This window comes from Oryx dammah, unplaced genomic scaffold (genome assembly GCF_014754425.2).
Source record: "Oryx dammah isolate SB20612 unplaced genomic scaffold, SCBI_Odam_1.1 HiC_scaffold_22, whole genome shotgun sequence".
NCBI classification, from domain to species: Eukaryota; Metazoa; Chordata; class Mammalia; order Artiodactyla; family Bovidae; genus Oryx; species Oryx dammah.
Window position 1 is genome coordinate 27572043 of NW_024070206.1, and position 23704 is coordinate 27595746.

A 23704-nucleotide genomic window follows, 5' to 3' on the forward strand; every position below is an offset into this window, starting at 1 on the left:
GGTTCCAGACATTGGATTGCTCATAATGTGGTGATAGTGGTGGGAGCATGTATGTACAGACAGATGAGATTTGAAAAAGCTATAAATGAACAACAAAGTAGAAGTCAAAAAGTAGGGAGCCGTGAATTCCGAGTACAGGGTTGGAAACGGCTTCACAGAGGAAAGGAAATCTGAATTAGTTGTGGAGGATTTTTGTAGGGGAAGAATTGGGACCCAAGGCCTCCAGGAAGAAGACCATGGGTAGCTATGATTCTTCAAGGGCACAGTTTTAGGAATTCAGTATGGCTGAGCTTATGGTGTAAAAAGACAACAGCAGGAGATGAGATGGATCCATTAGGTGGAAGGCAGATATTTCAAACTGCTTTCAAGTCCATATTAAGCCTTAGGTAGGGTCCACACTAAGTTCATTTCTAAATGGTGTACTTTCTCTAATACCTACTGTGGTTTCTCGTCAACCATGTAGTTATAGTCTGACAATTAAGCCATCCTGAACTGGACGTGTTTTGATAATTGATGTAAACTAATGCTCACATGATCCTTTTTTGTGCATTTTACAAGCAAGGAAAACTCCCTCTTGAAACTTGTGGTGTGTCCTGACCTTAGAACTTAGAATGTTTGGTTTCTTGGTCCCTAGGGGCTCCTTGGGGGCAAGATGGTTTCGGGGTGGCTGCCAGGTGACCCTTCAGAATGGAGACTATTAGGGAGGGCGTGTTAGTGATAGGGATTCATTTCCTCACTTTGTGGTTGGTGCTTGGTGATAGACGGCTTCCTGGGAGAGAGGCAGGCGTCCTTAGACTGAGACACAGGGATCGCACCTCTGATTCCTCTCTGGGTGGGTGGGTCTCTGCTTTTGGGTGGGCCTTGCTCATTGGTCCGTTTCTCTGTGCTGAATAGGTATCTCAGTTCCTGCCTCCTTTAACCTCAGGGAGGCTGTCTGCCTAGGGAGACTCTTTTCCCTGCAGCCTCCCCTTGGTAACAGCTTTATGCAATGACCTTGTCAGAAGCAATACCTCTGGGCTGCATGGTGCTAAATCTCATGCTAGAAGTGGTTTGAAAGAGTTAAGTGCTTAAGTGCTCGTAGATGAGGGGTAGTGATTTAGGGACTGACATTTCTTGGGCTGTCTGGATGTCTTTATAAGGCCTCTGAAGAAAGGTTAGGTACTTGGCAAGTTAATCTTTTATATTCTTTTTATGGATTTTATTTTATATGTTAATATTTGCATCCTATGATTAAAACGGGAAAACATCCCTTGAGTCACGTAGCTTCTTTCTTTATTAGTAAGTTTTATATTCCACTGTCTTTTCCCCTGAGTAGTTGAACTACTTTGGATTTACTCGACATAATGATTGGCCACACAATTAAAGCTTCTATTATTATTAATTATCCTTAGAGTGGTTAGATAGCTGAAAGGAACATTCATGAAGGACCTACATACAGTTGGAGTTGCTTTCACTCAGAGGGCCTCACGTGTCAGAAAGAGAAGATTTAAGAGGCTGCTGAAGTGGGGACCAAAGTTCCTGCTTAGCTCTTACATTGAATGTTCCACACACACCTTTAGGGCACTCAAGAATCGGGTGTTAGTGGATTAATCATCATGGTGGTTGCAGAGTTTTCTCTGTTTCTTGTACTTTCTCATTTGTAAGATTGTGGGATGTAGGAAGGCAGGAGACTAACTTACCAAGTACCTTTTATGTTCCAGTTGTTTTATGTTATGTATCTTTTTTATTCCCAATTATCACTGTACAAATGAGGTATCTTTTTCTATTTTCTATTTTGGGGAGTGACACTCAGTGATAGGCCCAAGGTTATGTATCGGATTAAGAGACAGGCTTGAAATTGGATCCAGGCCTGGCAGATTCAGAGTCAGTGTTTTTAACCGTTACAGTGCACTGAATTCATATGTGATAGTACACGCGCTGTTGAAGTCTTTAGAGGGAAGAAACGGCATTTTCTTAAAGAAATCTGATTAATTTTGGTTAGTTTTGGCTGATGGTACAGCTAGGAGAATAGCACCGTAGAAGTGATTTGCTCATGACCAAATATATAAGCTATAGTGTATACATTTTCTTGTTACATATACTTATTAATAAAACCCATTGCATTTCTAGGGCTTTGTTAGCTGGGTAATAGGGAAAAAAAAATAGATAGGCAAGTTTACTGTGTTGACATGCCTATATGATGGTAAAAAGTCTCCCTTAAAATATGAAACACAAGATCGAGGTACCAAAATCCTTTTGAAGTGGGATTTAAACCTGTGCTTAGTGAGTGCCAAGTGAGTTGGAACTTGCAGAATATGCAAATTGCCTTCAATTTAATTTTTATAAAATCATTAAAAAGCATTTCTTACAGAGGCTAGCGTCCATTTCCCCCACGTAAGAGTTTATAGTCCAAGATATTTTTTTTTCTCTAAATGAATAAAAAGAGTTAAAAAGGCATTAATCTTGCACGAGGGTATGGGAGAGAGTTGCACTTAGGTATTATGAGGGGCTCATTTGTAAACCAGGATCCGGAGTGACTCCATAAGGTCACAAGACAAGCCCGCCTTGCAGCCGGGGCTGGAGCCGACGTCTCCCACCGCTCCCAGGGAGTCGGCCCATCATCGCAGTTATTAATATACCACTCGCCACTTGCTGCAAGCCATGAACATAAATATTTTGTTGGCATTTTATCTTCACGCTCCTTACGTGCCAGGCTCCCTTTCTTTTCTTCTTTCACAGCCCCTTCTAATAACTCACTCACGTTCCTGTCTGACCACATTGGCCTTCACTGAGAAAGTCACACGTCACCCTGGCAAGGAGTGTGGAAGCATGTGGAGTTTGCATAGTTTCATTTTGATTTGAGGGCCTTTTTGAGACTTCCCGGTTTTTTCTTTTTGTTTTTAATCCTTGTGTGCTTGTGTCCTGAGGAGGATGGTGGTTAGAAATACACTTAATACACTGATACCCAATGAGTCTGTATGTCTGTTAGGAAACAGTAAAGCTGTTTCCCTCTTTAGTTTGTAACCTATGTGTCCACCCAATTTATCACAGGACTGTGGTTTGTTTAATAAGTGACTCATTGTCACAATCTGAAAGCTAGAATGCTAGGTAAAGAATAGTGTGGGTTGGGTGTCGCCTTAGTTATGGCCTCAAGTTAGACGGATTCATCTCAGAACACAACTTTTCTTTGCAGATTACAGATACTCTGATTTTTTTTTTCTTCTGCCTCTATAAGAATATACAAAATTGTCACAAAACATGAAATAATGTTACGAGAAAACACAGCCAAATTTAAGAAATCTGGCTTAGGGTGCCCTGAAATGTTATTGCTAAATGAATCTTCGAAGAAAATGAATTCCTTTACTGGAACAAAAAGTAATTTATTATGCATTTCATGGGTGTCTGCCAAAAGAGTTACTAGCAATATGAAGATCTAATGGATATGAATTAAATACAATCTGTTAGCTTTGTGTTTAGACCAATTTGTTAATTTTCTCTGAAATTTGAATAATTTTAAAAAGCATCTCCAAAGACAGGTCTTGACACAGGCGATCATTCATGATTCGGCTACCACATCAGGGCAAGTGCTCACGCGTTTGTGAGCTGAAGTGAAAAGAGATGATTTTATTCACCCTAGATTTTAAGAACAATTTGAACAAATAACAGGTATTTGGAGTCTTTTGAGTAAACAATTCCAAGTCATTACTTGACAATGTTTAAATGATAATTTACTTGGCGTATGGCCCCTTTTGGTAGCTGTTAGCATGGCATGGTTTTACCAGAGCTGGTGAACACGCTTCAGAATCATATTTTTATTCTATTAAACACAGCACGTGAACAAGTGCCCAGCCACTTCAGTCGTGTCTGCCTCTTTGCGACCCCATGGTCTGTAGCCCGTCAGGCTCCTCTATCCGTGGGATTCTCCAGGCAAGAATACTGGAGTGCATTGCTACGCCCTCCTCCAGGGAATCTTCCCGACCCAGGGATCAAACCGTGGTCTCCTTCATCTTCTGCATTGCTTGCGGATCCTTAACTACTGAACCACCAGGGAAACAATACTTGTAATTGAAAGCTCTCATTATGTTTAGTCATCTGATTCATGGTGGAGCCTGAGTATGGTCTGAAGTTTATTCTCTGGGTTCACGGATTAACAGCTGGAAGGACACAGTCAGGCAGCCAGGCGCTAGCTCCAGCTCTGTGTGTGACTATAGTGAGCTGCCAAGGTTTTGTAAAGCCCCTGTTTTCCTCCCTCTACTAAAGGGGAAAAATAATTCCCACCATCTGGTCCTTAGGAATAGAGTGTAGCATAAGTGGGAGATGCCTACAGACAGCTTTGAAGCTCAAGAAGACTAGCACTGTTTAAATATGACCTTGGAAGTTGATAGTGATGTGCTTTATTTGCATGGCATTTTTTTTTTCCATCCCAAGACATTAGACATAAATCTTTACTTTCTTCATGGAGGGAATTTAGAGACATAAAGCTATTATGTTAACAAAGTAACTGTGTTTAAATACTTTTATTTCCCTGATAGCAACGATTTTTCATTTGTTGTGATTCTTAGCAGTTTCATAATGCTTGCTTACTTTTTTTTCCCATAATGCTTTCTTGTCAGTGTTGCTGGGTTCGTGGACTGCTGTCCATTTTCTCTAGCGGAGGTGGCCAGAGCAGGGGGCTCATCCAAGCTCCTATAGCTAATTTTTAAAAGTTAAGATCCTGATCCACCAGGTTTTTTATCTTGCCACTGGGTCTTTTACCACTGAATTTTACTAAAGTCATCCATTTTGGTTCATTTCAGAAGATAAACCTTTTCTTCAGGAGGCCAGTGATTTCAAGTTGTGGGACAAACCCTTTTCCCCCTGCAATTTAGACTTGTATCAGTTTGGCCAAAAAGGTAGTTCGGATTTTTCCATAACATCTTATGGAAGCTGTGGGGGAAAAGAACGAAGGAACTTTTTCAGTATATCAGGCTCTTACTGATAAACCCAGGGTCCTTGTAAACTTGGGGCCAGCCTTCATCACAGCATGCTTGCTGTTTGTGTGTACAAACGTGTAAAACAGTTTGCTTCTTTGCCCAGAGTAGAGTGTGTCTATAGAAGAAGAATTTTCCTCCTTAAAAATAGCAGCGTCTAGCCTATGGATCAGAGAAGGCAATGGCACCCCACTCCAGTACTCTTGCCTGGAAAATCCCATGGACAGAGGAGCCTGGATGGCTGGAGTCCATGGGTCTCGAAGAGTCGGACATGACTGAGCGACTTCACTTTCACTTCTTACTTTTGTGCATTGGAGAAGGAAATGGCAACCCACTCCAGTGTTTTTGCCTGGAGAATCCCGGGGACAGGGTAGCCTGATGGGCTGGCGTCTATGGAGTCACAGAGTCGGACACGACTGAAGCGACTTAGCAGCAGCAGCAGCAGCAGCCTATGGATGTAACCTGGCCAATTAATTCAGGCCCGGAAGGGGGAAGAGGGCTCAAGGGGGTGGCTGATGAACTCTTCTCAGTAAAGAATTTGTTTGCTAAATTACAAAGAAATAAACTCTTCTGTGAAACACTGAGTTAGGTCATCAGCTGAGGTGACCGTGACTCTTCTTCTTGAGCTTTGTTGAGCAGTTGTGGGAGAATTCGCGGTTTTGTCGCCATGGATGGCTTTCACACATCCTGGCGGAGACAGAACCTGTGTGTGTTTGTGTAGCTTCCTTGTGTTACCTCCGCAACTGTCAACTGGGTCACTTTTGTGTCTGGCCCCTCTTCCCTCCATCCAAACTGAAATGATCATGGAAGTTTATCTGAAAGTGTTTCTACTTTTGCTGAAACATACTCTTAGTTTTTCTTTCTTCTTCTTTTTTTTTTTTCTTTTTTTCTTTTGAGGAAGGCTGCTGTGAAGCACCACAGGGTCTAACCTAGAGGTTATGAAAGCAGTCTGGGCTAAGTGGCTCTATTTGTGTCTGACTCTTTGCAACTCTGTGGGCTGTAGCCCATCAGGCTCCTCTGTCCATGAGATTCTTCAGGCAAGAAGGCTGGAGCGGTTGCTCTGCCCTCCTCCAGGGGATCTTCCCAACCCAGGGATCGAACCCACATCTCTTCCATCTACCTGCATTATTGTTGAGTCGCTGAGTTGTGCCCCACTCTGCGACCCCATGGACTGTAACCCACCAGGCTCCTCTACCCATGGGGATTTACTAGGCAAGAATGCTGGAGTGGGTTGCCATTTCCTCCTTAAGGGGGCCTTCCCAATCCAGGGATCCAGAGTCTGCTGCTTGGCAGGTGGGTTCTTTACCACTGACCCACCTGGGAAGCCCTAGAAGAGACGACAGCTTTAGCAGTGAGGGGTGGCTGGCTTCCCCTCGCCCAGGAAATAGCTATAACCACAGCTTACTTAGAGGTGTAGGAAGGAGAGACACCGTGGAAGCTGATAGCCTGAATCCACACTGAGGAGGCAGGGTGGTCATCTGCAAAGTCCTGCGCTCTGGGAATGGCCGCACTTCCCCCAACCCGTCGGGGGTGCTGGGTTTGCTTCTCCAGATCAGCCCGTTCCTTTTTGGTTTTCTTCCTCAAAAACGAAATTTATAATTCGCAAGCCAGAGAACCTCTGTAATTCTCCTGGAAAGGCTGTGTCTTTTAAGGGTTCCCTTTGCTCTGACGTGTCACCTTTCCAGGACTGCTCCTTCAGTACTGTAGGAGGCTTTCTCTGGGCCTGCCTATTATGGGATGTGACGAGTAAAGGAAAAGGGAGAACTGACACAGCTGTTGTGTCTGACTCTTGCGACCCCACAGACTTCAGGCAGGAGCCCACCAGGCTCCTCTTCCCGTGGGGATTCTCCAGGCAAGAACACTGCAGTGGGTTGCCATTTCCTTCTCCAGGGGATCTTCCCAACCCAGGGGTTGAACCCTGGTCTCTTGCATTCCTGGTGGTCTCTCTATCCTGGTGAGCCCCAGTGTGAGTCAGATGCTGCTGGGCATCCACTGGAGGAGCTCACCGAGTCAGAAATCCTAGGCTTTGCAGATCTGTGTCTGAAAATGAGCAAAGGCTTATTCTCACGGGAAAACAGTCTGGGTGAGCCAGAAATCACTGCGTCGCCTCATAGGCCAGGGGAGATTTTCCGTGTTCGCGTCGGCAGCTGCTACTTGTCCCTAAATTAATTTATTCCTGTAGGAGGTGGGGTGTCCGGCTGGTTGCTCTGGGTCCCCCATCTGACCTGGCCTGCTTTTCAGTGCTAAGCCCGGCCTGGGTCGGGGCTGATAACACATTCTTTCAACAGGAAGTGCCTCCATTTTCAGTCTGTGGGAGGGTGGAGGCCGATAAGCTGGGAGTGGAAACACAGAACAGATTTTTGCTCCACCCTGGGGTTGCACTTTGATCAGAGAAAGAGCCAGGACCTGGGCTGGCCAGGCAGCCTCCCAGAGGAAGAAGGATGGCTCGGCTGTGGGCGTCCGGAGTGCTCTCTCCTGCTTTTGTTCAGGAACTTTTGGGGGATTAGGCTGGTTTAGGTTAGTGACGTGCCTGCTTTGAGATGTCTGTGTACTGATCCTTCCAGGGATTTATGTAGATGTGAGAAAACCTTAACTGGTTGACAGTTATACTTGTCTTTGTGTGTGTGTGTGTGTGTGTGTGTGTATGTGCTGGGTCCAGGGTTATAATAAGTTATCTCTGATTTTCTCCCCAAATCGAACTGATTCTTTTTTTTTCCTTTTAACTTTTATTTTAAAACTTATTATTTTGGTTTGGCATATAGCCGATTATAGGGTCTTCCCTGGTAGCTCAGCTGGTAAAGAATCCACCTGCAGCGCAGGAGACCTCAGTTCGATTCCTGAGTTGGGAGGATCCCCTGGAGAAGGGAAAGCCTACCCACTCGTATTCTGGCCTGGAGAATTCCGTGGACTGTATAGTCAATGGGGTCACAAAGAGTCGGACACAATTGAATGACTTTCCCTTTCATAGCTAATTAACAATGTTGTGGTAGTCTCAGGTGAACAGTGAAGGGACTCAGCCATACATGTACCCATTCTCCTCCAAACTTCCCTCCCATACAGGCTGCCACATAACACCGAGCAGAGCTCCCTGTGCTATAAAGGAGGTCCTTGTTGGTTATCCATTTTAAACACAGCAGTGTGTACATGTCCATCCCAAACTCCCTAACTATCCCTTCCCCCATCCCTCCAGCCGGCAAACATAATAAACTGCTTTTTGAGAGGCAGCTTGCATATGCCCAGTGAGGGGAAGATACTTAACATGACAACTTGACAAGGCAGGTTTCTTAGGAAGGAGTGTTATGCCAGTTCTAGACTTCTTCTGCAGTTAGATGCCTGTTTCAAGAGCTCAGGTTATACTGATGGGCCCAACTGTGTACTCTGATGTTTTCAGGTACCTGAAACTGTTTCACACGTGCATGGCTGGCCAGGTTCCAATCTATGCCAGGTGGTGTGGAGGTGACTTCAGGGTGTGTGTGGGCCCTTCTGATCTCCCTCCATCTGATTCCCCCCTGTTTTTCATGCTATTTTATGACTCTGTCCAGCCTAGCTCATTTCTCAAGCGCTGGTGTTTCCAGACCTGATGTCTTCCACTCTCCCCCAGAGTTAGACTGCGCTGTGCCACTCCATTAAAATATTCAAAAGGAAGCTATGGATGGCTAATAATAGGTTGGGCCCTCTCAGGTGGTCCCTCACCTCCTCACCTAGGTTCTCTTGAAATAACCTATGTATGCCCCTGGATAAGTTGTAATTATTTAGAATTTCTTTCCTGTGGTTTTTCAATTAACTTTGCATTACAGGATTTTTCCCATTTTGCTGCATGATCTTATTAGGTTCAATAATTGCATAATTGTTCACTGAGTGGATATCCCTTGCTTTCCCAGACCATCCCCATATTATGAGACATTAGATTATTTCCATGGTTTCCACTATAACAATAATGGATGTCTTCCTGTGGGGCGTCTTTCCCTCCCTTTGAATTCTTTCCTTATAATCCATTTCCAGAAGTGAAATTACAGCACTTAGAAAGGTATAAAGTTCTTGATGGGTTCTGCTAACTGCCTTCTAAGGTTAGTGCCAGAGTGTAGCCCCACCAATCAGGGATGGAAGGGTCTGGCATTATCTGTCCCATCTGATCTCATCATGTATCATGACATAAAATTTCAATTTTTTAAAATTGAGGTATGATTGACATGGAAAAAAATGCTGTTTGCCACATTCCTTGCTTAAATAGTATGTGATAAGTGAAAGTGATAGTCACTCAGTTGTGTCTGACTCTTTGAGACTCCATGGACTGTAGCCATCCAGGCTCCTCTGTCCATGGGATTTTCCAGGCAAGAATACTGGAGTGGGTAGCCTTTCCCTTCTCAAGGGGACTCTTCCTGACCCAGGGATGAAACCCAGGTCTCCTGCATTGCAGGCAGATTATTTACCATCTGAGTTACCAGGGAAGCCCTTAAATAGTATATCCTCATTTAAAAATTAAGTTTCTCAAACCTTGGGCACAAGTACTTTTTTTTTTTTTTTTTCTCACATGTAACAGATATTGCTTTCGATTTCACATGAGTTGATATTTTTTTCAGGAGCACATCACCCATGTAATTTGGGATTTGCTTGCCATATAACATTTTTGTCTGAACAAAGAAGACAATAAGCATTTCAATAGTAGGTTTTAGGACTGTTGTTCAGGTGTAAGAATAATATTCAGGGTATTAATATTTCTTTAATGCGGCTTATTTAATAAAGAGCCAGTGAACCTTTTGAAAGGGTGCAGGAGGGCCTGGCTTTCTTTCTGAGGAGAGCCGTCATCGATGGTTAGAATAACGTCCTGGTTGAAGTGAACTTAGCTCTGGCTGCTCCCACCCATGCATGGCTGCAAATTGCCTGGTGAAGAATGACATTGGGGAGATTCCATTAGGTCCATGCTCCTTCACCGCAAAAACAAAATTCTCAGAGTAGCAAAGGGCTTCCCTGGTGGCTCAGATGGTAAAGAATCTACCTGCAATGCAGGAGACCTGGGTTTGATCCCTGGGCCGGGAAGATTCCCCTGGAGCAAGAAATGGGCTACCCACTCCAGTATTCTTGCCTAGAGAAGTCCATGGACTGTAGCCCACCAGGTTCCTCTACAGGGAGGCCACAGTCCATGAGGTTGAAAAGAGTTGGACACGACTAAGCGACTAACACTTTTTCATAGTAGCATGCACACACTCGGGCTTGCTTTATATATTCTAATTTAACCCTTGCAACAATCTCCTGATGTAGCTGCCTGTTTATTTCTATTTTCCAGGTGAGGAAACTGAGAAAGTTCTAGGTCAGACTTTCCAGTTTCCCTCTCCCATAGCCTCTTCTGACTCGTTGCTTTATGTCCTTCCCTTTCAGCCGTCTTGTCTTGTGAGCAGGCCTCCCCACATCCTGCATTCTTCCAGTTTTGAACACCCTTTCCTCACCCACAACAATAGCTTCCCTTGAAGGAATGTTTAACATGGCAAGGGATTCTGCGTCTGCAAACATTAGCTCACTTAATTGTCGTGAACATACTTGAGGTAGGGCTGGTTTCCTGGGGAGGAGGCTCAGGAGGTGGGTGGCTGCAACCAGGGTAGAATTGGAACGCCAAAGCTGGTCCCACCGTGCAGGCTGTCTGCGGCCGTCTGCAAGGTATCTTTTCTTTGCAGTTCCTTTTCTGACCTCTCGTTCCACCTTCCTGTCTCAGACAGTCATAAACTCATGACAGCTGTTGAGCAGTCTTACTTTTGAGTGTATCTGTCCTGGTATCCCCACACCACCCGGCAGCGACTGTCTCTGGGGCTGTCAGCCCCACTGTCTGGCTCTGCTGTGCCCTGCTGGTGGTGCTGGCTGTGACTTGTGGTGACAGCGCAGCACGTTTGGCCCTTTGAGGTGAGCTGCTTCCTGGGCGAGTCTAGGCATCCCTCCATTCCAGAAAACAGCACTCCCTGCGGTGAAGTCAGATTTGTTAGGTAGATGCGAAGAAAATGCTTTTGGGGAGAATAGGTAGGTAATATAAAGCTGGATATGACAATCGTGTACAAGGCACCTCACTCTACTGGTTGTATGACAGCTCTTTTCTAAATGGAAGACTCCCTTTATAATTGAATAGCATCCTTTTATGTATTTCTTTGGGGGTTAAGTCTGGATCCATGGTTAGTTTGCTGATAGCTGAGGTTTTCTAAAAGGAATCACCGTATTTGTGCATGCGTGCTCAGTCAGTCGCTTCAGTCGTGTCTGACTCTTTGCAGCCTCATGGACTGTAGCCCACCCGGCTCCACTGTCCATGGAATTCTCCAGGCCAGAATACTGGAGTGGGTTGCTATGCCCTTCTCCTGGAAATCTTCCTGATCCAGGGATCAAACCAGGAACTCCTGCATTGTAGTTGGATTGTTTACCCCTGAGCCACCTAGGAAGGCCACCATATTTGTATGTGTATGTAAATCCATAGCTTTAGTTTGTTTACCAGGGTTATTTCACCTATTTCACAAGAAACCTACTTTAAATATTAGACATCTCAATGAGTTTGTGAAACTTCCTTTTTTTTGGCACCCAGAGCCCTTTGTTTACATCTTTAAGCTCGTGTTATTTAAAAAGAAGTTTTGGTGGGGTGTGCTGTTTCTGGATTTTCACAAACCTTCATTTTTTGCCAGGGAGCGGAAGGGTTGGTTAGCCGTGGAAGGGACCATTTCGGTCTATCCAGCTGGGGGGACGTTCCGTGGTCGGACTTCCTGCAGCCCTGCCTCTCAGTTATTCTGAAGATTCGAGACAAAACCAGATCTTCTCCTGAGAGGAGAGGGTAGGGCTGCATCCACTTCCAGGCCCCTGAGTGGAGCCAGGAACCCTCTGGGAAACTTCCATTCATTTGTTCTGTGTCTGGTGCCCTGTGTTTCTCTGAAGTGGATGTAACATCAACTTGGCAAGACAGATGGATGTTTTAGGATTTAATGGGCTTGTGAATGTAAAAAAGAAATGCTTTGAAAAGTGCAAGATGTTCTACCTGTGTTAAAAAGACAAATATACTGTAGTTTATGGAAACCCTGGAAGTTCAGAAGAAATATCAGGCTTCCCTGGTGGCTCAGTGGGAAAGAATTCGCCTGACAATGAAGGAGACGTGGGTTTGATGCCTGGATTGGGAAGATCCCCCAGAGAAAGAAATGCAACCCCACTCTAGTATTCTTGCCTTAAAAATTCCATGGACAGAAGAGCCTTGTGAGCTACAGTCCATGGGATCCCAAAAGAGTTGGACATGACTTAATGACTAAACAACTACAGTGCTTTAGAAGGAGGACAAAGTGATTTAAAAGTATTTGAATTTGGTTAGATTAAAAAAAAAGCCAAATGCAACTGTTTTCTCAAACCATGGTCTAAACATGATTTTAGTTATTTTGATTTGATTTTACTAAATTATATCATGTTTGCTATTTGACTTTTTTAATTTGGATGGAAGGAATGAAACGAGAAAAATGACCTTTTGCTTCAAGAAATAATTGTCATGATCACGACAGATATAAGATGCTAGGCTAGCATTTTCTTTATCATGTGGCCTGCTTCAAATATGACCTGTTCTTCTTGGGAAGAATTACAGCCTGTGTATGGACGAGGGAGCCTGGTAGGCTGGGGTCGCACAGAGTCGGACACGACTGAGTGACTTCACTTTCACTTTTCACTTTCATGCATTGGAGAAGGAAATGGCAACCCACTCGTGTTCTTGCCTGGAGAATCCCAGGGACGGGGGAGCCTGGTGGGCTGCTGTCTCTGGGGTTGCACAGAGTCGAACACGACTGAAGCGAATTAGCAGCAGCAGCAGCAGCAGCAGCAGCATGCATGGGTTAATTTTCCATGAAGTCAGTGCCCAAAAATTTCATTTATCAGGCCTTGCTGAACTATGTATCTTTTCCTTCTTAGACTTTAATAGAACTGCTAAGCCTCATGGTTCTGCTGTGTGTGTGTGTGTGTCCATGCAGTGCTCTGCACTTTCTCTTTTGCAGAGATTAGAATGTGTGGGCATCCTTAGGGCCTGTGGACCTATGTGTTGTGGTTTGTTTCACTGTCAGAGATCTGAGCATTTGGCACTTTTTACAAATAGGCTGCCTCCAGTTCCCCTTCCTACCTGTGTCCATGCAGATCTTGCTGGCTGGTTCCTGCCATGAGTTAATAACATGAACAGGAGGCTGATTCTAAGAGCTGAAATCACCAGGGTTGGGTCAAGGGCATCTCACTGCCCAGTGAGCAGCTCTGCCAGCTAGTCTACCATCTCGATTGTCTCTCCCTGACATATTTTTTAAAAATAATCATTTAATATATTTTTTATTATGTTTTTCATTGCTGCACGAGCTTTTCTATAGTTGTGGCGAGCGACGGCTCCTCTCTAGTCTCCGATGCTTGGGCTTCTCATTGCGGTGGCTTTTCTTGTTGTGGAAAACAGGCTCTGGGGCACGTGGGGCTCAGTAGCTGTGGCTCCTGGGCTCTAGAGCACAGGCTCAGTAGTTGAGGCACACAGTCTTAGTTGCCCCGCTGCAAGTGGGATCTTCCTGAATCGGGAATTGAACCCGCAAATCCTGCACTGGCGGCGGATTCTTTACCACTGAGCCCCCACCAGGGAAGCCCTGCCTGACACGTTTGTCGGTAACTGTCTGTCCCCTTCTCTCCGTCCCCCTCTTCACCAGGCAGGCGGCTCGGTGATGTCCGGTGCCGGGGACAGCACCAACCCCGAGAACAGCGAGCTGAAGTACTCAGGTCAAGACGGGCTGTACATCGGCGTCAGCCTGGCCTCGCCGGCCGAAGTCACGTCGTCGGTGAGGCAGGATTCCTGGTGCGCCCTGGCCCTGGCCTGAGTGGCTGTGGGGACCAGAGGAGGACGCTGCCGGCCCACGGGACCGCCTTCACGGATCCTCTTGGCAAGCAGTCCGGACTGGGCCGAAGATGCTGACCAGACATCTTCCTCTGATACATGATTTCTGTGCCTTTATTTGAAAGAGATGAATCTCCCGAGAGGCTTGCTCTGCCTTGCCCCTGGGGCCCTGTCTTGAAGACCCAGGGAGAAGAGGGACCGTCTCTCCAGGGAAGGACCAGGGCAGCCCGCAGCCTCCCTGGCCACGGTGGCCGCTTCCAGGCAGCTGGTCTCTGGGTCGGCCAGGGGAGTGGATGTCCATTGTGCCACGTGCAGAAACCGGAACTACGACCGGGGCCTTGCCTGCCATGGAATAGCGAAAGAGTTTTAAACCAAAGTTTTCTGTGTATTGCCCCAAATCATGTGCTTCTTCTGATCGGTTTTGGTTATTCCAGAATTTCTCCACCCCTTTTCCACAGCCCCCTTCCCTGATTTCCCGCGCGTTCATGGAGAAGATCCTTCGTTTGGTACACACCTCCGGAGGCTGAGTCAGTTCTTGAGGTCTCTTCAAAAATATCACTCGGTTTGCAGGACTGCATCGTAACTGTAACATACACTGTGACTGACGTTTCTCAAAGTTCACATTGTGCGACTGACCCGAAGTCAGTCCGAATTTGTAAACAGGGTAGCAAACAAAAGATATTTTTCTTCCATGTAAACAATAATTTTTTTAAAAAGTGCAATTTGCGTTGCAGCAATCAGTGTTAAATCATTTGCATAAAAGATTTAACAACATTTTTTATAATGAATGTAAACATTTTAACTTAATGGTACTTAAATAATTTAAAAGAAGAAAATGTAAACTTAGACATTCTTATGCTTCTTTTACAACTACATCCCATTTCTATATTTCCAGTTGTGAAAAAAATATTTCAAGAACAAATCTTCTCTCAGGTAAATTGCCTTTATCCACTTGTTAAGAATTTTTGTATAAGAACACCAGTATCGCCCCTTTATTTTACTGTGGAATATGTGCTGGAAAAATGGCAACAAAACTTTACTACCTAACAGATAACATTTGTAAATACTTTAGGCATCTGTACACACCATGATGAAGTCTCTATAGTGTGACTAACCCACAGGCAGGTTGGTTTACATTAATTTTTTAAAAAATGGGATGTCATATGGAAACCTATTTCACCAGAGTTTTAAAAATAAAAAGGGTATTGTTTTGTCTTCTGTACAGTGAATTCCTTCCCTTATAGTTTCATTCTGATACTGTGTATGGCTATAGACATTCATATAAAGCAAATATATGTGATATTTGCAAATGGTCTTACAGACTTTCAATGAATTGTCCTCTTGGAGCTGTTTTATACCTTGTTGTGTCTGAAGTTGACATATGGTGTCAAGTTTCCACTCTTGTTGCATTGAGGACAATTTTATGTGATAAAGACCCAGTATTATATGACACTATCTGTGATTATAAGCATTCTGTTTAGGATCAAGCCTTAAAAACATCGAAAAAGTCCAGAGTTTCTTTTTCCACTGAATGAAATATACTCTGTGGCCTAGAGACAGAAGGAATTCCTTCCTAGTTCCTCCCTTTTACAGAGTGTGGTGACGTCTCCTAGCTCACGTGAAGTTAAAGTCTTTATACTCAGCAGAAGAAAGAAAATGGTTTGAGCAGCCTCTTTTTTTTACATTGCAGCATGGGTTTCAGTTGGGAGGCTGTTTCACAACACAAAATGATAGCCTTTCATTTTGGCTCCCTAAACATGACACCTTTGTAAATCATGTACTGATTACAGCCAGTCTGTGGGGTCCAGTCTGAGCCCGGAGAAGGGAAGTCTTCTTTTGGGGTGGGGTGTTGCTGGAAGCCAGATGCAGGCCTGGGATGTGTGTGTGGCGGGGGAGAAGTCAGTGAAGTGAAGCTTGTGCCCTGATACGCTATGATGGGCAGGGACAGTGTTTAAGAGAGTGAGGTCTGGAGTGAGACCACGAGGTTTCAAGTCCCTGCTTTGCAAGGAGAGCTTGGTGACCTTGGACAAGCTACCCAGCTTTCATTTTCTTTATAACATAAGGCATGTGGTGGCACTAAAGAAGCTGCCTGCCAGCGCAGGAGAAATAAGAGATGTGGGGTGGATCCCTGGGTCGGGAAGATCCCCTGGGGGAGGGAATGGCAACCCACTCCAGTAATCTGGCCTGGGAAGTCCCAGGGACAGAGAAGCCTGGTGGGCCACAGTCCATAGGGTCGCAGAGTCGGATGTGACTGAGTCGACTTAACATACGCACACAGGTAGCTCACAGGACTGAGAGGACCCGTGTGAAGTACCTGGTGCATAGCCGGCACTGTGTGAGCTTGGCATTGGAGGAAGGGCGTGAGCTCTCAGCAGTGCCTGCGTGCTTTGGATGTCTCACTCCACGTGGTGCTGCTCCGAGTGGAATGCTGCCCACTCCACTGTTCTTGGGCTTCCCTTGTGGCTCAGCTGGTAAAGAATCCACCTGCAATGCACAAGACCTGGGTTCGATCCCCGGGTCGGGAAGATCCCCTGGAGAAGGGAAAGGCTACCCATTCCTGTATTCTGTGGCCTGAAGAATTCCATGGACTGTACAGTCCATGGGGTCACAAAGAGTCAGACATGACTGACTTTCACTTTTCACTTTCACTCCATATGGGGTACCTGAAGTTTAGGGTCAGTGAGAGTCGTGTCCCTTGGCTTACCTGCACTTTTGAACTAAGTAGGGCAGAGTGGAATGAGGAATTCCCCCTGTCTCCCCTCAGCCCATGTGGCTGGTGGCAGAGATGTTTGCTTCAGAAATGTTAGTCTGGCTTCGGCTGATTGTTTTGTAGAACTGGTATGGTCTGACAGCAGAAGAAAATTACCCCCACTGGCTCATTCTTTTTCCCCTTCCTCCTCTTACGGTTCTCATTACCTTGAATGATTTCTGGTGTGTTGGGAGATGTTCAAGTTAATATGCTTTGATTGGAAAATGAATTTTTCTTAGAGTCTTCCAGAGGATCTTTTTTTTTTTTTTTTTTCTGGGGATGGTCTCAAATATTGCTCCTTCTAATCCTAAGATACCAGTTAGGTTCTAAAGTGCCGCTTCTTTAAAAAAAAACAAACAAACCAAAAACCAAAGGGGAAGGAATTCATGAAATATAAGGGGCAGAAAGAGGGGGAAAGGGCTTCTTGTAGCCTGTCCTAACACAATGGACTCCCCTAATCTGGCCTTTTCAGTGGTACTTGCTTACATGTAATTGTCTAAAGCAGACGTTTGGTAGTTTCTTCTAAGTACATAAATTCAGCACTTTCCCCTAAAGGATAACCTAGAAAACCCAAGTCATTTCTTACTAGGGGATACATTTAAATACAAGGTGTGCTTCAGTTTAAAGAATCCTCAGACCCCCTTACTGAGTGTCGCAAAATTTCTGTCCTCTGTCACCCTTGGCCGAGTCCAGGCCATCTTATGTAACTGAGGGCTCTGTCTGGGGGTCTGTCTTCAGGGTCACTTCATGTTGTTTCCTGGTGCCGATGGAGGGAGCCATTCATTTCCCCCTGCAAATAAATTAACTTCTTGCTCATGGGAAATGTTTTCTCCAGTTCTTGGAAATCTGATGTAGTTTCAGATCAGAAATAAATTTGACTGTTGGGAGGGCAATACAGTCAGCCTTTGGCTCAGCCATATTGCAGGCTGCTCTCCATTTGCAGCAGCGTGGTGGCTCTAGCGTCTACCTGCATTGTCCACTGGGCTCTTTGGATCCCTGTGACTCTGAGAAGGTGTGTGGACAGAGGGTGGGAGGGCAGAGCAGAGATCAAACGTTTTTTTCAGAACAAGGCAGCTCAGAATAATTAAAATGCATTGTTTCTGGGTTGAAATAGCAAGTCAGTTTGGCGACTCTGGTTACCTTCTGTTGTTTGGTTGCTCTGATGGACCATCAGATGTGACTTGGATTATTTAAAAGGAGAAACAAATATTAATCAACTTGCTAGGCCAGATCTTTCAAAACACAGTCCATGGGTAAAAATTTGGTATCTGCAGCTTTGGCCAGTTGAAACTCCAGGATGGATTCTGCGTGGCTGAACCTTTAGCAGGAGCTGGGTTCTGAGAAGATCCCTCTGCTGTGATCTCTGGGGAAGGGAGGAGTGGGTCAGGGCCAAGGTGATAACTGTCTGGACCTGCAGAGGAAAGGAATCATGTGGTGTTTTCAACTGGTTCAACTATAGGATATTAGGCGGAGAGCCTAAGTAAGTTTGTAGGAACTTTGGATAAGTACATTATGCTTGGTAGTCCCAAATAGCTTTGAAAGGGAAGCTAGGATGATGGAGAGGTGGCGCTGAGATTCAGGTCAGAGTGGTGACCCCTCCAGGCACTGTGCAGCATCTTTGCAGTCTGCCCTGGAGAACTAGTAAGACAGTGGATACATCACCATGCCCCCTGCTCAGCAGTCGTTACAGGGAAGGGATAGTTTGATGGCTGATGTCATTATTTTAATGAGATACTTATGTGTAATAATAAGAATACTTTTTTTTAAGAATGGCTAAAATATGGCAATTAAAGATGAAATAATGTTTAATTAGTAGAAGGGCTTCTATTTTCAGTTAACAGTGGTCCCTGTGGTGAGGTAATCATCTAGGTATTACTGAGCTTCGGGTTGGGTCATTTCCTCTCTCTGAACCTCAGTCTCCACAGCAACCATAAAACGGAGAAAGCAGGCCGTGTGGTCTTGGGGGAGCCCTTCCATCTGCTTTTTCTGCCCACAATCCCATGTGCCGATTATTTGCAATGAGGCCATGGTGGGCCCGCAATCCGGTCTGGGCTCCCAGGGTCCATGACCAGGGAAGCTGGTGAATTTGGGATTCCTTTTGAACTCTTCTAGTCCCCTCGTCATCTCGGGTTTTTCTGTGGAGATCAAGTCCTCCTGTTGCCTTTGGGGACACTGAGGGTGGCAATCCTGGTCATGTTCATGAGCACAGGGGCTCGGTAAGAGGTCCTACCACCCCCTAATGCCAGACCTGCTGGGTTGGAGGCTTCTGATATAAAACTTATCCAGTGATACAGACCCAGACCGGAAAATGGAAAGGTCTGGCCGCCGAGCATCAGCCGAACAAGGAAAAAACAGCTTTGCTTTGCTTGGCCCGTTGCTTCAGTATCTTGTAGTTGGGTTTTTATTTCTTGGAAATAACCAACTTTTCATTGTTGTTTGCCTTTTGTGTCTTTTTAGCTATTACAGGCTTCTCCTCCCTGTCTCTCCACCCCTTCCCTGGCTTTACCATTTGACAGTCTATGACTTATCTCAAATAGTAATTACAGGTATTTATCCAGCACTTACCAGTTTCTATACAAAGTGCTGCACCTATATCAATGTAGCTAATTCCCATGCCAAGTGAATGAGGTGGTGCTATCCCCATTCTACAGTTGTGTCTGCCGAGGCACAGGGAAGTTATGTAATTTGCTCAAAGTTACACAGTGGCAGAACTGGGATTTGAACCCAGGCCATTTGGCTCCAGAGCACATGCTCCTAATCACCTCCACCATCTGTTTTTTTCACCTTGGTTTAAAGGGGAAGAAATTGAACACAGAGGAGGAGCCAAAATGGTGTGAACCTTGAGGCTATGCCCTTGCCCTCCCCACTAGCATCTCAGAAATACACAATTGTGACTTGCAACACAGACATGCCTAGGCTTAAGAAATCTATTAAACGTATATGCTTCTTCCTTTCTCCCAGTCATCAGCTTCTTTAGAACACGGAAAGTGCATAGTTGTTAGCTGAAAAGTGGTGAATTTGGAGGAGGGCTGTCTTTGAATATTTCACTTCTCTCCTTTTCATATAATTTCAAGTAAGGCTTGTTATGCTCTTACCTAGCTCAAAAGATGATAGTAAAGCATTTTGCTAAACTATTAAAAGCTGGTGAAAGGATTAACAGTGGTTAAAACCGACCACCAGCGAGAACAGGGAATACTTCGTCATGGAGTAAACTCTTTCTATGCTTGGTTGTGCCAAAGAATTTTTTTTTCTTTTTTTCAGGAAAGCTTGTGCAAGATTTTGGCAGTGGTGTCTTAGACTTTATCTTTCCAAAGAAGTGTTCATTACTGCTTACATCACTGTTGCTATTATTATTTTGATAACTTGCGTTTCCAGTGATTTTATCCGTTGGGGCTTCTCAAACTTTTCTGCACAAGAATCACACACAGTGCTTGTTAGAATTGCAGCCCCTGATTCCTGCCCCAGAGAATCTGATTCTTCAGGTCCTGTCTAAAGCTGAAGAATCTCCAGTTTGGGGGCCTTTGTGTTCATTGAAGTTTCTTGAATAGTACAAAAATAAAACGTTATAAGTGGGAATATAGTGGAAAACAATTGCCCTTCTTATATCTGTTCTCCAGATACTCAGTTCTTGTACTAGATACAACTTATTTCTTGCATTGATTATACGCATTAACTATCCATGCATACACACGCATTATAATAGCATTTTTTTTACACGTGGTAGGGTACTATACACATTGCTTTACATTTTGCTTTTTTTACTTAGTATGTCTGAGTAGTTCATTATTTAATCAGTACCCTCTTGAAGGACATTTGTTTCCAGTCATTTGCTTTTCAAGCAATGTTGCAATTACTATCCCATATCTGTGTCATTTTACTCCTATGCAAATATACCTACAAGATCAGCTTCTAGAAGTGGCATTATTGAGTCAAGGGATATCTCTACCTATAAAATTTTTATAGATATTGCCAAATTACTCTTAGGGGTTTTTCCTATTTGCAATCTCATGGGCAGTTTTGAGTGCCCTTTTTTTACCTTAGTCAAATGAGCCTGTTATCAAACATTCTGGTTTTTGTTGTCCGTTTACTATCCCTGAGCTTTGTTTTGCATTTATCTTACTGTGACTGAGGCTGAACATCTTTTCTTATGATAAGAGCTAGGTGTATTTCCTTTTTTGTGAACTCAATTCTTCATATTCTTTACTTCTTTTTACTTCTTTTTTAAAATAGACTATTTATCTCATTGATTTGAGAAGTTCTCTGCAAGAAGGAAATTAGCTTTTTGTCTAAAACATACTTTAAAGATATTTATTCCTGATTTTTCATTTGACTTTATGTTTTTTTTTTTTTAAATCAGGACTTTTTAAAAAGGTAATTCAGTTTATCAATTTTTTTCTGAGTTTGGAATTTTGTATAATATTTGGGAAATCTGTTTCCACTGTTGAGATTGTTTTTTAAAATCTCATGTTTTCTTCTTGGACTTTTGTGGCTTTGCTTTTGGGGTTTTCATTTGGAATTTTTGTTCTTGGTTGTTTGTGACATGTAGAGTATACATGTTAAATATATTTAACCGATATTTTTCCAAATGGCAACTTAATTGTCTCAGCATCATTTCCTGAATAATTCCATGTACCTCCCACTGATTCAAAATGGGAATTGAAAAAAATATAGATTCTCATATGTATATGTATTCTTGTGTATGTATATGTATACATATGTATAAATATATAAATTCTTATGTGGATATATATTTAACATAAAATTTTTTTATATATTTGGGTTTATATCTGGAGTTTTCTATTCTGTATCATTAATCTATTCATGCTTTGGTATCAAATGCTTTGACTATTATACCTTTCAGTATAGTTAGAAGGCTAGCCCATTCTTATTAATCTCTTAAACAATAAGAATTTGATCACTATTTTTGCTTATTTATTTTTCATAGAAACTTTAGAACCACCTTGTTCCATTAAAAATCCCATTGGTGTTTTACTAGGATAATATTAAAATTTGAAATTAATTTTGAGAGAATCAATATCTTATTTTGTTAAGTCTTCTGGTCCAAGATGAAGTGTGTGTTTTCATTTGTTTAAGTATTTTTCTATGTCCTTCATCAGCATTTTAAACTTTTTTTCATGTAGATTTTGTGTGTGTTTCAAGGGAAGTTTATTTCTAGATGTTTCACACTTTTTAATGTTAGTATAACTCTTCTCACTGGTTGTTAGGTATGCTAAAAGTATATTAAGCTTGTTTCCCAGAATTGTTCTGAATTCTGAAATTCATTCTGAATTTTCATTTGCTTCTCTTGCATTTTCTGGGAGAAGATACAGTTTTTACTTGCATGGCTGGTGTATTGGGTGTTGATGGGAGACCCCTGTTCTTGGTGTTGTCTGATCGAGGAAATACATAAGTGCACTTGTTCATTTAAATCATGGGTTCATTTAACTTTAGAAATGGAAGGGCCCTTGGTGAGGTCCTGCTGAGGAAACTGACTCCTCAAGAGGTTAAATCCTGCAAATTGATATGGAACCTGGATTTCCAGATTCCTTGTTCAACAGCCTTGGCTCTGGGCTAGGCTGAGAGATCGTGGAATGAAACTCGAGAACCAAACGCTGTGAGCAAAAGCTTGGCCTTTGGCAGAGTCTGGCAACTTCTTCCTACTCTGAGCATTGCTTCATTCATCAGTTTAGGAATTAACAAGCTATTGAGACTTGGGCCAATCTGCATACACCCCAAACACCAGCTCTGAGTTACCTCCAAGGAGCAGCACAAATGACAGTTGGTCTCCAGTGAATCATCAGGCTGCATTTGCTGGAATAAATGAAAGCATTGTGAGAGCAGGAAATCAGGACAAACACCTACACTTGCGAACCCAAACAGTTTTCCTCTCTGAGCCCCTGGAGATCACTTATCACCAAATGGAGAGATAGACGCTGCAGAGTTTTTGCAGGCCTCACAGCTTGTAAATAAGAGACTGCATTCTTCATGCTCTCCTCTTGTTGTATCTGGAAGAGTGGAGATCTCTGGCTCCAATCAGCTGGGCAATGGCCAGTGACTGGGCTGGCTGGGTGAGAGTGATGACTTTTGTTGAGTGAACCTTGTAAACTCTCTCTGCTTAGTTCATTGTTGTTGCTGTTTAGTCAGTCAGTTGTGTCCAACTCTTCTGTGACCTCATGGACTGTAGCCCGCCAGGGTCCTCTGTCCACAGGCTTTTCCAGGCCAGAATACTGGAGTGGGCTTCCATGTCCTCCTCCAGGGGATCTTCCCGACCCAGGGTCTCCTGCATTGGCAGTGGGTTCTTTACCACTGAGCTAACGAGGGAAGCCCTGTTTAGTTCATAACACCCTATATTTTGAGAACACAGGCATCTTATTCATGGAAAATCACACTGGGAGCACCTGCTGGGTATTTCCTATCACTCATTCGTCCCTGTGGAACACACTGCATGATTATACAATATTTGACATTTCTATAACTCTTATCCTATTTTCTCTCTCTTACATACTTATTATTCTTTCTACTTTTATAGGACTTTTTAAAAAAATTCTACTCTTCCACTTACATTTTGACTTGAGTCTACAATAGACATTTCTGACTTTTTAACTCCACTAGCTTCAGTGGTGGAATTTCCAGTTGGGTCCTTCTAGGAGAAATTCCCAAAGGTGTCTCTTCTCCTCCACAAACAGTTGAGAGAGTCTTTTATTTTGGAACGGATGGTGAGAAGCTGTTGGTTGGTGGTTGTATCTAAGATCAGGGCGGTGGAGGGAGCTGTTTCCGGTTCAGCCTGCCTCCCTTGACCTCTTTGAAGCATTTGACACTACGACCCACTCCATTTTTCCTGAAGCTTCTCCTTTTGACTTTCATGATGTTATAGATAAATCAGGGGTGCAATGAAGTGGAAAGACTGTGGACTTTTGAGTCATGCAAACGTGGGTTAAAACCCTGCCTCTGCACACCAGCTCTGTGGCTTGACCAGGTTACTTACTTAACCTCTCAGACTGCAGTGTCCTTTTTTCAAGGAGAAGAGCAGATTTCCCCTGTGGTCCAGTGGTTAGAACTCTGCGCGCTTCTGCTGCAGGGGACACAGGTTCAATCCCTGGTCAGGGAACTAACATCCTGCATGCCATGGCTCCACCAAAAGAGAAAAGGAAA

General features: G+C 43.8%; 1 protein-coding gene across 1 annotated transcript in view; it reads left to right on the top strand.

Annotated features, from left to right (window-relative positions):
• Nucleotides 1–15032, top strand: part of GATA6 (GATA binding protein 6) — a 31481-nt gene extending 16449 nt beyond the window's left edge. Inside the window, exon 7 of the mRNA XM_040264719.1 lies at nt 13619–15032. Coding sequence (XP_040120653.1) covers nt 13619–13786 — 168 coding nt within the window. The 3' untranslated portion in view covers nt 13787–15032. The remainder of the gene's footprint in view (nt 1–13618) is intronic.
• Nucleotides 15033–23704: the final 8672 nt, after the last annotated feature.